Genomic DNA, 14463 nt, shown 5'->3' with positions numbered 1-14463 from the left:
TCTTCCCTTCCTTTTTTTAAAAATATTTTATTCTTAATTTTTGTGGGTACATAGTAGGTGTATAAATTTATGGGATACATGAGATATTTTGATACAGGCATACACTGTGTAATAATCATATCGGGGTAAATGGGGTATCCATCACATCAAGAATTTATCCTTTATGTTACAAACATTCAAATTATATTCTTCCAGTTTTTTAAAAATATATAATAAATTATTATTGACTGTAGTCACTCTGTTGTGCTGTCAAATACTAGATCTTATTCATTCTATGTAATGATATTTTTGTACCCATTAACCATCGCCATTCTCCCCCTACATAATGCCCCACTACCCTTCCCAGCCTCTGGTAACCATTATTCTACTCTCTATGTCTGTGAGTTCAATTTTTAAAATATTTAGTTCCCTCAAATAAGTAAGAACATGCAAACTCTGTCCTTCTGTCCCTGGCATATTTCACTTAACATCATGTCCTCCAGTTCCAATCATGTTGTTGCAAATGACAGGATCTCATTCTTTTTTATGGCTGAATAGTACTCCATTGTGTATATGTACCATATTTTCTTTATTCATTCATCTGTTGATGGACACTTAGGCTGCTTCCAAAGCTTCACTGTTGTGAATAGTACTACAATAAACATGGGAGTGTAGATATCTCTTCAATATACTGATCTCTTTTTTGGGGGGTATATCCTAGCAGTGGGATTGCTGGATCATATGGTAGCTCTATTGTTAGTTTTCTGAGGAACCTCCAAACTATTCTTCATAGTACTAATGTACTCTCCATTGTACTAATTTATATTCCCACCAACAGTGTACAAGGGTTCCCTTTTCTCCACATCCTCACCAGCATTCATTATTGCCTGTCTTTTAGATAAAAGCTATTTTAACTGGGATGAGATGATAATCTCATTGTAGTTTTGATTTGTATTTCACTGATGGTCAGTGATGTTGAGCACCTTTTCATACGCCTGTTTGCCATTTGTATGTCATCTTTTGAGAAATGTCTATTCAGATTTTTGCCCATTTTAAAATCAGATTGTTAGTTTTTTCCTATTGAGTTGTTTGAACTTGTTATATATTCTAGTTATTAATTCCTTGTCAGATGGGTAGTTTGCAAATATTTTCTTCTGTTCTGTGGATTGTCTGTTCACTTTGTTAATTGTTTCTTTTGTTGTGCAGAAGCTCTCTAACTTGATGTGATTCCATTTGTCCGTTTTTGCTTTGGTTCCCTGTGTTTGTGGGATATTACTTAAGAAATCTTTGCCTAGATTAATGTCCTGGATAGTTTCCTCAAAGTTTTCTTTTAGTCGTTTTATAGTTTTTTTAATAGTTTTTAGATTTAAGTCTTTAATCCATTTTGATTTGATTTTTGTGTGTGGAAAAAGAGGTCTAGTTTCATTCTTCTGCACATGGATATCTTCTGCATATGGGTATGGATGGCCCAACATATGTTCTATTTATTTCAGAATGATCTGTGTGCTGAGGAGAAGAGCGTGCATTCTGCAGCCATTGGTTGACATGTTCTGTAAATATCTATTAGGTCCATTTGGTCTACAGTGCAGATTAAGTCCAATGTTTCTTTTTTGATTTTCTGTCTGGATGACCTGTCCAGACAGAAAATCATGTCCAAAGGTGAACATGGGTTGTTGAATTCTCCAACAGTTATTGTATTGGGATCTATCTCTCTCCTTAGCTCTGATAATATTTGCTTTCTCTATCTGAGTGCTCCAGCATTGGGTGTATATATAGTTATAATTTTTATATCCTCTTGCTGAATTGACCCCTTTATCATTATATAATGACCCTCTTTGTCTCTTTCTGTAGTTTTTGTCTTGAAATCTATTTTGTCTGATATAAGTATAGTGACTTCTGCTCTCTTTTGGTTTCCACTTGCCTGGAATATATTTTTCCATCTCTTTATTTTCAGTCTATGTGCATCTTTTTAGGTGAAGTGTGTTTCTTGCAGGCAACAGATCACTGGGACTTTTTAAAAAAAATCCATTCAGGCACTCTATGTCTTTTGATTGGAGAGTTTAGTCCATTTACATTAAATATTGTTATTGATAAGTCAGATCTTACTCCTGACATTTAATTTTTTTCTGATTGTTTTGTGGTCTTCTCTTCCTTCTCTTTTTCCTTCCTATCTTCCTTTTAGTGAAGGCAATTTTCTCTGGTAACATGTTTTAATTTCTGTCTTCAAGCTCACTGATTCTTTATTCCGCTTGATCAATTCTTCTATTAATTTCTTGCTTTTATTTTTTGCATATCTGTTGTATGTTTTTAAATTCTAGGTTACCATAATATCTTATAACCCATTATTTTAAACTGACATGTCCTGAAAAGTTGTTGTAGTTATTATATTTGATCAGTTTGTCTTTTAGTTTTTCTACTCAACATATGAGTAGTTTACATACCATAATTAACATGTTATAATATTCTGTGTGTTTCTGTGTACTTACTATGACCAGTGAGTTTTGTACCTTCAGATGATTTCTTATTGCTCATTAATATCTTTTTATTTATGCTTGAAGTATTCCCTTTAGCATTTCTTATATGGCGGGTCTGGTGTTGATGAAATCCCTCAGGTTTCTTTTTTTATCTCAGAAAATATTTCTTTTTCATGTTTAAAGGATATTTATGCCAGATATACCATTCTGGGATAAAAGTTTTAAAAAATATATGTCATGCTACTTTTTCCTGGCCTGTAAGGTTTCCACTGAAAAGCCTGTGCCAGATATATTGGGGCTCCTTTGTATGTTATTGATTCTTTTCTCTTGCTGCTTTTAGGATCCTTTCTTTATCCTTGACCTTTGGGAGTTTCATTATTAAATGCCTTGAGGTCATCTTCTTTGGCTGAAATCTGTTTGGTGTTCTGTTACCTTCTTGTGCTTGAATATTGATATCTTTCTCTAAGTTTGGGAAGTTCTCTGTTATTACTCCTTTGAATAAATGTTCAATCCCTATCTCTTTCCCTACTTCCTCTTTAAGGCCAATAACTCTTAGATTTGCCCTTTTGAGGCTAATTTCTAGATTTTACAAGCATGCCTCATTCCTTTTTATTCTTTTTTCTTTCATCTACTCTAATTGTATATTTTTAAGTGGGCTGTCTTCAAGCTCACTAATTCTTTATTCTGCTTTATCAATTCTGCTATTAAGAGACTCTGATAATTCTTCAGTATGTCAATTGCATTTTTCAACTCCAGAATTCTGCTTGATTCTTTTTAATTGTTTCAATCTCTTTGTTAAATTTATCTGACAGGATTCTGGATTCCTTCTCTGTATTATCTTGAATTTCCTTGAGTTTTCTCACAACAGCTATTCTGAATTCTCTGTCTGAAAGGTCACATATCTCTCTCTCTCCAAGATCGGTCTCTGGTGCCTTATTTTGTTCCTTTGGTGAGGTCATGTTCTCCTGGATGGTCTTGATGCTTCTGGACATTGATTGGTGTCTGGGGATTAAAGAGTTTGGTATTTATTGTAGTTTTCACAGTCTGGGCTTGTTCGTACCTGTCTTTCTTGGGAAAGCTTTCCAAGTATTCAAAGGGACTTGAGTGTTGTGATCTAAGTCTTTGCTCACTGCAGCTGAATCTGCATTAGGAGGTACCTCAAGCCCAGTAATGCTTTGGCTATTGCCAACTTGTAGAAGTACTGCCTTGGTGGTCTTATGTAAGATCCAGGAGAACTTGTATTACCTGTATTACCAGGTATTACAGGAAGAGACTGTATTACCAGGTATTACAGGAAGAGACTGTATTACCAGGAAGAGACTTTTGTTCTCTTACCTTACTTTCCACCAAACAAATAGTGTCTCTGTCTCTGTGCTAAGCTGCCTGGAGCTAGGGGAGGGGTGATGCAAGCACCCCTGTAGCCACCACCACTAGGACTGCACTGGGTCAAACCCAGAGCCAGCACAGCACCAGGTCTTGCCCAAGGCCCACAGTTTCCACTGCCTGGCTACTACCTATGTTCACTCTAGGCCCAAGAGCTCTATAATCAGCAGGTGATGAGTCCAGCCAGGGTTATGATCTTCCCTTCAGGGCAGTGAGTTGCCCCCAGCCCCAGCTAGGTCCAGAGATGCCATCTGGAAGCCAAGGAAGTTGAGACCCTTAGAGTCTATGTGGTATTCTATTCTACTGTGGCTAAGCTGGCACCCAAGCTGCAAGACAAAGTCTTTCTTACTCTTCCCTCCTTTATCCTGAAGCAGAGCAGTCTCTCTCCATGGCCACCACCACCCCAAGCCCATGGCAATTACCCCCTGGCTACCGCCACTATTCACTCAAGGTCCAAGGGCTCTTCAGTCAGCTTCTGGTGAATGCTGCCAGTCCTGGATTTCTCCTTTCAGGGCAGTGGCCCCACTCTGGCTCAGGGCAGGTTTAGAAATGCCACACAAGAGCCAAGTCCTGGAATCAGAGACCCCAGGAGCCCACTTCGTGAATTGTCCACTATGGCCAAGCTGGTACCCAAGCTGATTTCTGGTTCTTATAAAGGTGCTTTCTTGTGTGGATCGTTGTTCAATTTGATGTTCCTGCAGGGGTGGATAATCACTGGAGGCTCTATTCAGCCATCTTGCTCTGCCTCCTCTCTATAATCCCTCCTTTTCTAATCTTCCCTACTCCCCTCCTCTACTCACCCACCTCCTTCTTTATCCCTTTTCCTTCCTTCTTCTTCTGTTCTTCCCACTCTTCCTGTTTCCATCAAGTTCATCATTAAAGGTGCAGCACTGGTCAGATCTTCTATTTGCTCTAACATAGTGTAGGTGAATTATTCTTGAGACCCATCTGCTTCACCTCATTTAGATAGGACTTGGACCCATTTTCTCAACTCAGTAAAGTGCCTTGGAAAGTGGTAAACCTGGCTTCACTCATGAGGGCTTGATTTTTCCCTTTACTTTTCCTTTTGATATCTTCTCATCCACTGTCACCTTCTTATATGGTTTGGCTGTGTCCCAACCCAAATCTCAACTTGAGTTGTATCTCCCAGAATTCCCACATGTGGGAGGGACCCAGGGGGAGGTAATCAAATCATGGGGGCTGGTTTTTCCTGTGCTATTCTCATGATAGTGAATAAGTCTCACAAGATCTTATGGGTTTATAGGGGTTTCCGCTTTTGCTTCCTCCTCATTTCTCTCTTGCTGCAACCATGTAAGAAGTGCCTTTCACCCTCTGCCATGATTGTGAGATCTTCCCCAGCCATGTGGAACTGTAAGTCTAATTAAATGTCTTTCTTTTGTAAATTGCCCAGTCTCGGGCATGTCTTGATCAGCAGCATGAAAAGGGACCAATACACCTTCTTACTTGTTAGAAGGGTATAACCGAGAGCCTTCAGGATTTTGTTGATTTACCTTCCTTCTCTCAATATTGCCTCAACAATGAACTATTATAGATTATTGGGTAACTTTTGAGATTGAGGTAGACTTGGAGATATCTTATTAGGTCTAACAGAAATTAGAAAAACACTGTCACCAAGACAAGACAGAGGCTGTGTTTTTTTGTTTGTTGTTTTTAACACACAGCATTTTTTATTGTATAGTTTAAAATTTCTTCTGATCTCCAGTTTCTTCTGATCTTCAGTCTCTGATATGATTTTAAATGACAAAGTTTCTGATATAACTTCAAAAAGCATGGTTTTGTAGGCCTCGATATTTTGTCCTTGATGTTCACCAGCAAAAGCAGTTTTACAGTTATACAATCTCCTCTATTGGTCCTTCCTTGTTTGAGAATAAGGACAGACCACAAAATCCTGATTCTATTTCTCCAGATCTTCACCACTCAGTTTATTTATTCTCTATTCTGTCAATAAAGCTTTTGTTTAACTTATGTCAGTATCAAGATTAATCCTTGTGGTTTGTATGTCTGAATCATGTGTTGAGACAGCAGCTGTGTCAACCTAAGATTCTGGTGATCAGGCTTTATATGATTGTGAAATAAATGAAAGTAATTGTGAATATTGTTAGGAGCACAATGTTGAACATTTCCAGTATTCCAGAAAGCTCCCTCTTGCCTCTTGCTGCATTTCTTTTTTTTTTTTTTTTTTTTTGAGACAGAATCTTGCTCTGTTGCTCAGACTGGGGTGCAGTGGTATGATCTCAGCTCACTGCAACCTCCGCCTCCCGGGTTCAAGCGATTCTCCTGCCTCAGCCTCCCGAGTAGCTGGGATTACAGATACCAGCCACCATGCCCAGCTAATTTTTTTTTTTTTTGTATTGTTAGTAGAGACAGGGTTTCACCTTGTTGGCCAGGCTGGTCTCAAACTCCTGACCTCAAATGATCTGCCCATGTAGGCCTCCCAAAATTTTGGGATTACAGGCATGAGCCACTGTGCCCAGCCTAATGGTATTTCACTGAAGATTTAGTTTGCATGAGTAATAATGTTAAGTATATTTTCATGTGTTCATTTTTATATCCTTTTTCACAAATTCTTTTCAAGTCTTTTTTGAATGAAGTTTTGATTTGAGTTACTTTTCTTACTGATTTCTATAAGATTTTAATGTATTACGGATATGATTTTTTGTTAGAAATATGTCTTGGAAATATCTTCTTGTAATTAGTGGCTTGTCTTATTTACCTTCTTCATGGTATCTTTTGAACAAAAATTATTAATTTTTGAAAGCTCAATTGATCAATCTTTCCTTTTATGGTTAGCACTTTTTACTTCTTGTATTCTATTTAAGAATTCTTTGCCTATCCCAAAGCTATGAAGATATTCTCCTGTTTTCTGGAAATTGGTTGTTTTAGATTTTATATACAGATCAAAGTAAAATCTCTGATTTTGTATATGTCATGAAGTGAGGTTCATTTTTTTCCCTGTATGACTACCAGAGCCTCTACTCTGGCCTTGAATTGAATATTCATCCTAAGCTTTTCTTTCTGCTTTTGTAAGCTCTCCAATATATCCATAGAAGTCATGCCACCCCACAATCTTTGTAAAAATTATGGTTGTCATTGTAATCAACTGCAGCTACTCCAATGGACCACCTCAAGTCTTGCCCTCCATAGACACTGCATCCCACACTCGCCACAGAGATAATTTGAGTAATTGTGAAGCCCTTGCTTGCCATGGTTTGCCAGGCATAAGTGGTCATCTGTTCACTCATTAAATATGTAAGCAACTCAGTCCCAGAATCCCACCACTATATTCTATGCCCTAGGGACACTGTAGGTAAAAATACTATATCAGTTTTGGACCATGCAGGAAACATAATTCCGCTCAGGTGTTTTACCTGAAGAAGCTTTACAAGGGGACTATTTGCAGAGGGCAGACATAGTTAAAGGGAGCAACAGTGATAGTAAAATATCCAGAGACTAGCAATGGAAGAAAGATGTTACAGTCTCTTTGCTTAGAGGGGGGATAAGATAGATAGATGGCATTACGAAAGCCCAGTCAAAGCTGGAATGGAGTAGGGACCACCCTTTAAGAGGTGTAATCTAGGAAGCTCACAGCCACCACAGAACCACACCACCAAAGCAAGAAGAAAGAGGATGAAAACTACCTTAACTTCTGTCTCCTTCTCCTTTCTTAACTCCTGCTGCTGCATTTCATTTGCCAAGCCCAATCAGGAGTCAACTGGAAACAGCACAAAGATTGCAATTCGTAGAAATCAGTCTTCCATTGCACCAAACAGGAAAGAGAAAGTCTGAGAGTGGATCTGGAGGAATGGCCAAATAGAGAATAAACAGCACATATTGTGAAATAAAAACCAAAATAGACCTAGCAAGATAATGTTGGAAACAGTAAAAATAACACCTAAGAAAACTAAATTGTCAATAAAAATTATAGAATATTAAAAATTGTAAATATAAACTATAGAAACATACCCAGATGTAAAATGAACAAATAAGTGGAGAAAATCTAAAATAATAAATATAGATGCTAAAGATTCAGGAACTGCAAAATTGTAGGAATTTCTAGTGATGAACAAAAATTGTGGCTGTATGTTTCTCTCTTTTATCTACAGTTTCTGGCATAGTATAGCCCTCTGATAGAAATGGGTGGGTGGATGGATGGATGGATGGATAAATACAAAAAACAGAAAGAACAAAGGAAACCAAAATAAATAATGACATTAATTTTTTGAACTAAAAGCAAAACAAACCAACACTAAAAGCAGAAACACTCTTCGAAATGGGAAATGTAAGTCAATTTTAAAGAAACAAAAATCAAGCCAGCCTTGGATTCTTCTGCTGCAACAATGCCTGTTGCATATTCTAATATAGAACCTCCAAAAAAATTAGTTTCACGTAAGAATTTGGAACCAACTCAACTCATTATTCATATTCATATTCATTTTCTAAAAGAAAAACATAGAATTCTTCTACAACAAATTATGGTGATTCCTTCCGTGACACTGGTTTTACTGATAAACATATGTCCTATTGCTTTATTTTCTTCTCTGCACACACAATAACTTTGTTTGAAAGCATTTTAAGCAGCAATAAAACTCAACATGTATTGCACCAATGATCTAGGAAGCTCAGTTAAAGTGATGACACTTTATAAAAGTTATAAATAACTGATTTATAAATATTTATAAAGTTATAAATAACTGAGACAAAGTACATGCATGGGTAGGCAATTGACCACCATGGTTTGAGTGCCCTCTGGCTGACAATGATTGTAAGACACATCAATTATAAGACGTGTCTCAATTCCCAAGCTGTTAACATGTGAAACATGCATTTCTTGCCATATTTATCCACAAAATATGGCATATTGAACCTTAGCAATTACAACAACAAAGTTTTGCTACTGAAAAGCTCACGGGAGCATAAGAAAAAGCCTGACTACATGTGATTCAGAGGAAATAATTATAAATATTATTGACACAAAAAATAAAAACACAGTGAGAGTCTCTCAGAACCACATAATAAAATAATCAACAATTTAAAAGACAAGAAGAATAACAAAAAGTTAAAACTAAAAAGCCAAGGTTTTGCCATCCCTAAAAGGCAATCCAAAATACTATCTCTTTATCTGAGTATAACTTTACATGGAGTTAGGAATTTTATTGGAATCCTTTATTGTGATCATTCATGGAATTTTTTTAAATGTGCATGCTGGAGGGCGTCTGTAATCCTAGCTACTTGGGAGGCTGAGGCAGGAGAATCGCTTGAACCCAGGAGGTGGAGGTTACAGTGAGCCAAGTTCGTGCCACTGCACTCCAGCCTGGGTGACAGGCAAAACTCTGTCTCAAAAAAAAAAAAGTGTGTACAATACAAGTCTTAAAAAGCAAAAGAAGGCTAGATGTGGTGGCTCATGCTTGTAATTCCAGAACTTTGGGAGGCCAAGGCGGGAGCATCACTTGAGCGCAGGAGTTCAAGACCAGCCGGGGCAACAATCTCTACACACACATATATGTATACATTTAAGTTTGTGTATATGTATTAAAGCAAAGGAAACAGAATAACCCATAAAAATAGACATGAAAGAGAGAAAAGACATAGCAGAAAATGTACAAAGCATAAAGTAGAATAACCAAAAGTAGAGCTGGTCTACAGTTATCACCATAAATGTTCATTTATTCAGCAGCATTTATTGAGTACCTCGTATATGCCAGGTACTGTTCCAATCACTAAGGGTACAGCAGTCTCTTTTCCTGTGGAACTTACACACTTGTCAGAAGACACTGATAATTAACAAATAAACCAAAATAGGCTGTATGTAAGATAAATGCTACACAGGAAAAAAAAAAAAAAAAGCAAGATAGGTGAATGGGAAGTGCCAGGTGAAGCGTGTGTTGCGTTGTGTGGTGTAGCATGTATTGTGGTCTGGGTGAGCGGCCCTGAAGCAGATGAGGGAATGAGCAGATATCCAAGGTAATCCACATTTCTCCATTAAAGACAGAGTCTTATTTTGGATTTTAAAATCTTGAAATATATTGCCAGGAGTGAAAAACTTAAAGCTAAAGTGGAGAGAAAAAAAATATAAAGATTTGAACAAGTGTGTGAAACACACTGGGAGAGAAAGCAGAGGCAGTAATGTTCATATTCACACAGAGCAGGAATTTTAGGCTGAAAGTATTCAATAAACAAAGTTCTTTCTGTGATAAAATATAAATAGTACAAATATATCATATTGAGTCAATGCTCTAAAAGAATACAAGATATGTAAATATACAAAAATGAACTATAAGGAACATGAGAAGGAATCAACTGAAGTGCCAAAGTAGAATACATTTGAAATTGACAGTGTTAAATCTTTAATACATGAAGATCAAGATAAGACTATAAGGGAACATTCCATGTAGAGGAATTAAGATGTTGTGTTGAAATACAGGGCACATGTAGTATACTATAGCTTAATTTCCTAGGGATGACTTATTGATGATAAGACCAAGCAGGTAAACTGAACCCAGTTTTCCATTTGAGTCAAGCTAAAGAATTTCATCATGCCATTAAAAGATTATTAACGTAATCATATTTGTATTTTAGAAAGATCATATGGGGAATATACTGGAAAATGTAAGATTTTTGGCCAAGTGATATGTTGATAAGAGGCTATTTTAAAAGCTGAAATGTGATGATGAGGGTCTGGATTAGAAAAGTGGCCACAAGTATGAAGAAGACAGTGGCAAATTATGAATGAAACCACTGGGAGTTTGTGAAGGATTGGCTGTGAAATAGGAGGAAGTGTGTATAGTCAAGAGTTACACATAGGGCAACTGGATGAGTAATGATACGATGAACATCATCTGTAGAACACAGTATCCAAGGGACTTCCATTTCCAATTGTGGCATCAGTTTGCTGCTGAGAATAATTTAACAAAATACTTACATTATTTTTTAAATTGATAACCTGAAAAGCTAATAGAAACAACCAGGCCAAACTCTAAGGGAAAACAAAACCTTGGTGATATGGTTTGGCTGTGTCCCCAACTAAATCTCACCTTGAATTGTAGCTCCCATAATCCCCACGTGTTGTGGGAGGTACCTGGTGGGAGGTAATTTAATCATGGGGGCAGGCCTTTCCCGTGCTGTTCTGGTGATAGTGAATAAGTCTCACAAGATCTGATGGTTTTATAAAAGGAGTTCCCCTGCATAAGCTCTCTTGCCTGCTACCATGTAAGATGTGACTTTGCTCCTCATTTGCTTTCAGCCATGATTGTAAGGCCTCCCCCCGCCATGTGGAACTGTGAGTCAATTAAATCTCTTTCCTTTATAAATTACCCAGTCTTGGGTATGTCTTTATTAGCAGCGTGAAAACAGGCTAATATACTTGGAGAGGTAAAGAGGGCACACAGTACCAAAGTCTTTTTGACCTGAAGAGATTTACAAATTCCTGCAAACTTAGACTTTGAATTTGGTGGACTAATGAAGAGTTATGGCCCTGAGTCTACCCAGGTAGTGAGAATATAGATGGTGTGCCCCACCATACACCAGAACCCCTGAGGGCTCTACCCTTATGATAAAGATTAATCAGAGGTAAATCCATACACACTCACACATATCCCCAAGGAATACAACAAAGTCGTCTTGTTAAGTGAGTAGGAAAAGAAAAAGAGAGAAAAAACCTGTCTGAGAGGTTATGGCCATTGGAAGGCCCCTGTGAGATTTGCAGCCCTGATTTGCATTGTCTGGGATTACAGGTGCCCACCACCACACCCAGCTAATTTTTGTATTTTTAGTAGAGTTGAGGTTTCACCATGTTGGCCAGGCTGGTGTCCACCTCCTGACCTTAGGTGATCTGCGCGCCTCAGCCTCCCAAAGTGTTGGGATTGCAGGCATGAGCCACTGCTCCCAGCCATTCATGATTTTTTAAACAAACATTTATTAAAGCATGAATAGAATGTAACTTCTTGATTAAGAGTATCTAGGGGGGAAAGAAGCTATAGCAAATATCCAATCAGATTTTCTAATAACACACCAAAAGCTTTTGCTATGTCATCTACCACTGCCTCATTCATCATTGTATTGGAGGGCTGAATTAGTCTAGACAGGCAAGAACAATATATTAAAAGTGTGAGACTGGAGAGGAAGGAGCCCAGCTATTCCTGTAACAGATTATCTAATTGTGGAGATAGACAACCTCAGGTTCGTGTAGCTGAAGCAGAGTAAGCATTGCAGAAAGTCACAGGAGATAAGGTCAGAGAGGGACTGGAATCCATACCACGGTGGCCCTTGGAGGGCATTGCAAGGATTTTGACTCTTACTGAGAGAGAGGTTGAAGCCATGGAGAGTTTTGATGAGGGGAGTGGATGAAGTGACTTAACATTTTGAAAGTGTTACTTTGGATGCTTTTTTGAGAACAGACTGAAGGGAGCTATGGGCAGAATCACGGAGACCAATACGGAGGCACAAGAGAGATGACAGTGGCTTGTACAGGGTGATAGTGGTGACAGAGGTGAGAAGTGGATGGAGTCTACATATATTATGAGGCTAGAGTCAATAGGATTTCTGATGGATTCGATGCAGGGTATGAGAGAGAGGAATTAAGAATGACATTGAGGTTTTTGGGCTAAGCAACAGCAATAATGCAGCTGCCATTAATGAAGGTGAGGAAGGCTGGGGCTGGAGGAGGTTTGCATGAGGATCAGGAGCTCAGTCTGGAAGGAGTTCACTTTGAGAGGCCTAACCAACATCGAATGAAGCTGTTGGAAGGCAGTTAGCTACATAAGCCTAGACTTCAGGGAAGAGCACTAGATGGTAGACTTAAATTTGGGAATTATCCATCTAAAGATGGATTTAAAATCCTAAAACTGAATGAGATCTCCAAATATAGTGAGAGAAGAAATCTAAAAACTGAGTCCTGGACACTCCAATGTGTAGAATGAGCTAGGAGAGCCTGAGCTAACTGGGTGGGTTTGGGTGGGATGCAGTGTGCAGAAATTAGTCTTTTTCATCCTGAGCTGTGATCTTTCACTCTAGCTCCTTCCAAGGGAGGGGACCCTGTCTCAGGACCAGTGTCTGTTTGGCTAAGTGAATGCTGCGGCACAATCTGATTACTGACAGTGCCTCTCAACGTGGCGCCCTAAGGATGAGAGAACCACAGGATGCCCAGTTTGGTTCAACATATTAATCCTAGTATAATTTAATGACCAATGTCTACTGATGATTCCCCTTGCCTCCCTAAGGATTGTTTTCTTGCTGCCTTTTACCTCTTCAGGAATCTGATTTGCTAGTAATAGGAAGAGAAACCACTACTAGAGAGACCTAACCGCTTTTCCTCTAGATCTCTTAAACATTCCCTCTGTTTGTTTCTTCCCCTACTTCAGTGAACAGATTCTGTAGTGACATGGAGTCTGGAAAAGACTTCCCAGGGACTTAACAAAAACTAACATGCATTTTACTAATTCAGGAGTCTCAGGGCCCTACTTCCACCTCTTAGTTTAAATGAAGGTGTCTTTACAAGGTATGATATTAAAGTTTTTCGACTTCTGTTACATCAGTATCAAGACACTTCTCTGTATTTCCTAATAGGAATGGGAAGATACAGTGCAGTCGGAAGTGTTACTGAGAGAATTTTCACGTTATACTATGATCACTTGGGATTCCTACATAAGCTGACTCTGGGTCGCTTTGAAGCTAGTGGACCACCCACAGCCTTTGGAAATTCTAGAAATCTTTTTGGACAGGTCAGTATATAATGCATTGAAACAGCTTGCCTTATTTTAAGAATAGATGCCACATTCAATACATAGAATAATGGGAAAATGGGAAAGTATTTTCCTTGGGACAAACTCATTAATGCAGTTTGCTCTATTTAACTAAAGGAAGAACCTCCATGTGCCACAAACATCTCCAAATCTTCTTCCAAGTCCCATATGGAGTTATATAGCTTCAATTCCACCTAGAATATCTTCAGGCAAATATCTTCTCAACAGAACACCACTAAACATTCTAAGCTAGACCCATTACTTCTAAGCTAGAACCATTACTCCCAACCCAGGCCAAGGTAGGATTGATTCTCTACCTCTTAAGGTTGGCCCTGAAGAAACATGGGTTGTGAGGCCAGGCGCCATGGCTCATGCCTGTAATCCTAGCATTGTGGGAGGCTGAGGTGGGTCGATCGCTTCAGCCCAGGAGCTGGAGACTAGCCTGGGCAACAAGGTGAAACCCCATCTCTACAAAAGAATTAAAAAATTAGCCTGGTGTGGTGGCATTCATCTGTAGTTCCAGCTTCTTGGGAGGCTGAGGCAGGAGGATCACTTGAACCTGGGAAGTTGAGGCTGAAGTGAACTGTGATCATGCTGCTGAAGTGAGCTGTGATCGTGCCACTGAACTCCAGTTTGGGCAACAGAGCAAGACCCTGACTCAAAAAAAAAAAAAAGGAACATGAGCTGTGGTCTACCTTTCTTCTTTCCTATTAACCCTTCTCCCTGGTTTCTTCTTTTTCTAGTGACAACAAAAAAAGGAGTTATCTTCTTTACAGATGACACTTGATACCGGTTTTTATAATAGTTTAATGTATAATATGCTGCTTGTGAAGGTAGCTCATCCTTGGGCACCAGTTACAAAACTGGAC

General features: G+C 38.6%; 1 protein-coding gene across 1 annotated transcript in view; it reads left to right on the top strand.

Annotated features, from left to right (window-relative positions):
* Window positions 1-14463, top strand: part of CATSPERB (cation channel sperm associated auxiliary subunit beta) — a 152255-nt gene that overhangs the window by 73505 nt on the left and 64287 nt on the right. The window contains exon 16 of the mRNA XM_004055597.5: window positions 13419-13573. Within this exon, the coding sequence (XP_004055645.2) occupies window positions 13419-13573 (155 nt within the window). The remainder of the gene's footprint in view (window positions 1-13418; window positions 13574-14463) is intronic.

The sequence above is a fragment of the Gorilla gorilla genome, chromosome 15 (genome assembly GCF_029281585.2).
Source record: "Gorilla gorilla gorilla isolate KB3781 chromosome 15, NHGRI_mGorGor1-v2.1_pri, whole genome shotgun sequence".
NCBI classification, from domain to species: Eukaryota; Metazoa; Chordata; class Mammalia; order Primates; family Hominidae; genus Gorilla; species Gorilla gorilla.
This window is presented reverse-complemented; position numbering and strand designations above follow the sequence as displayed.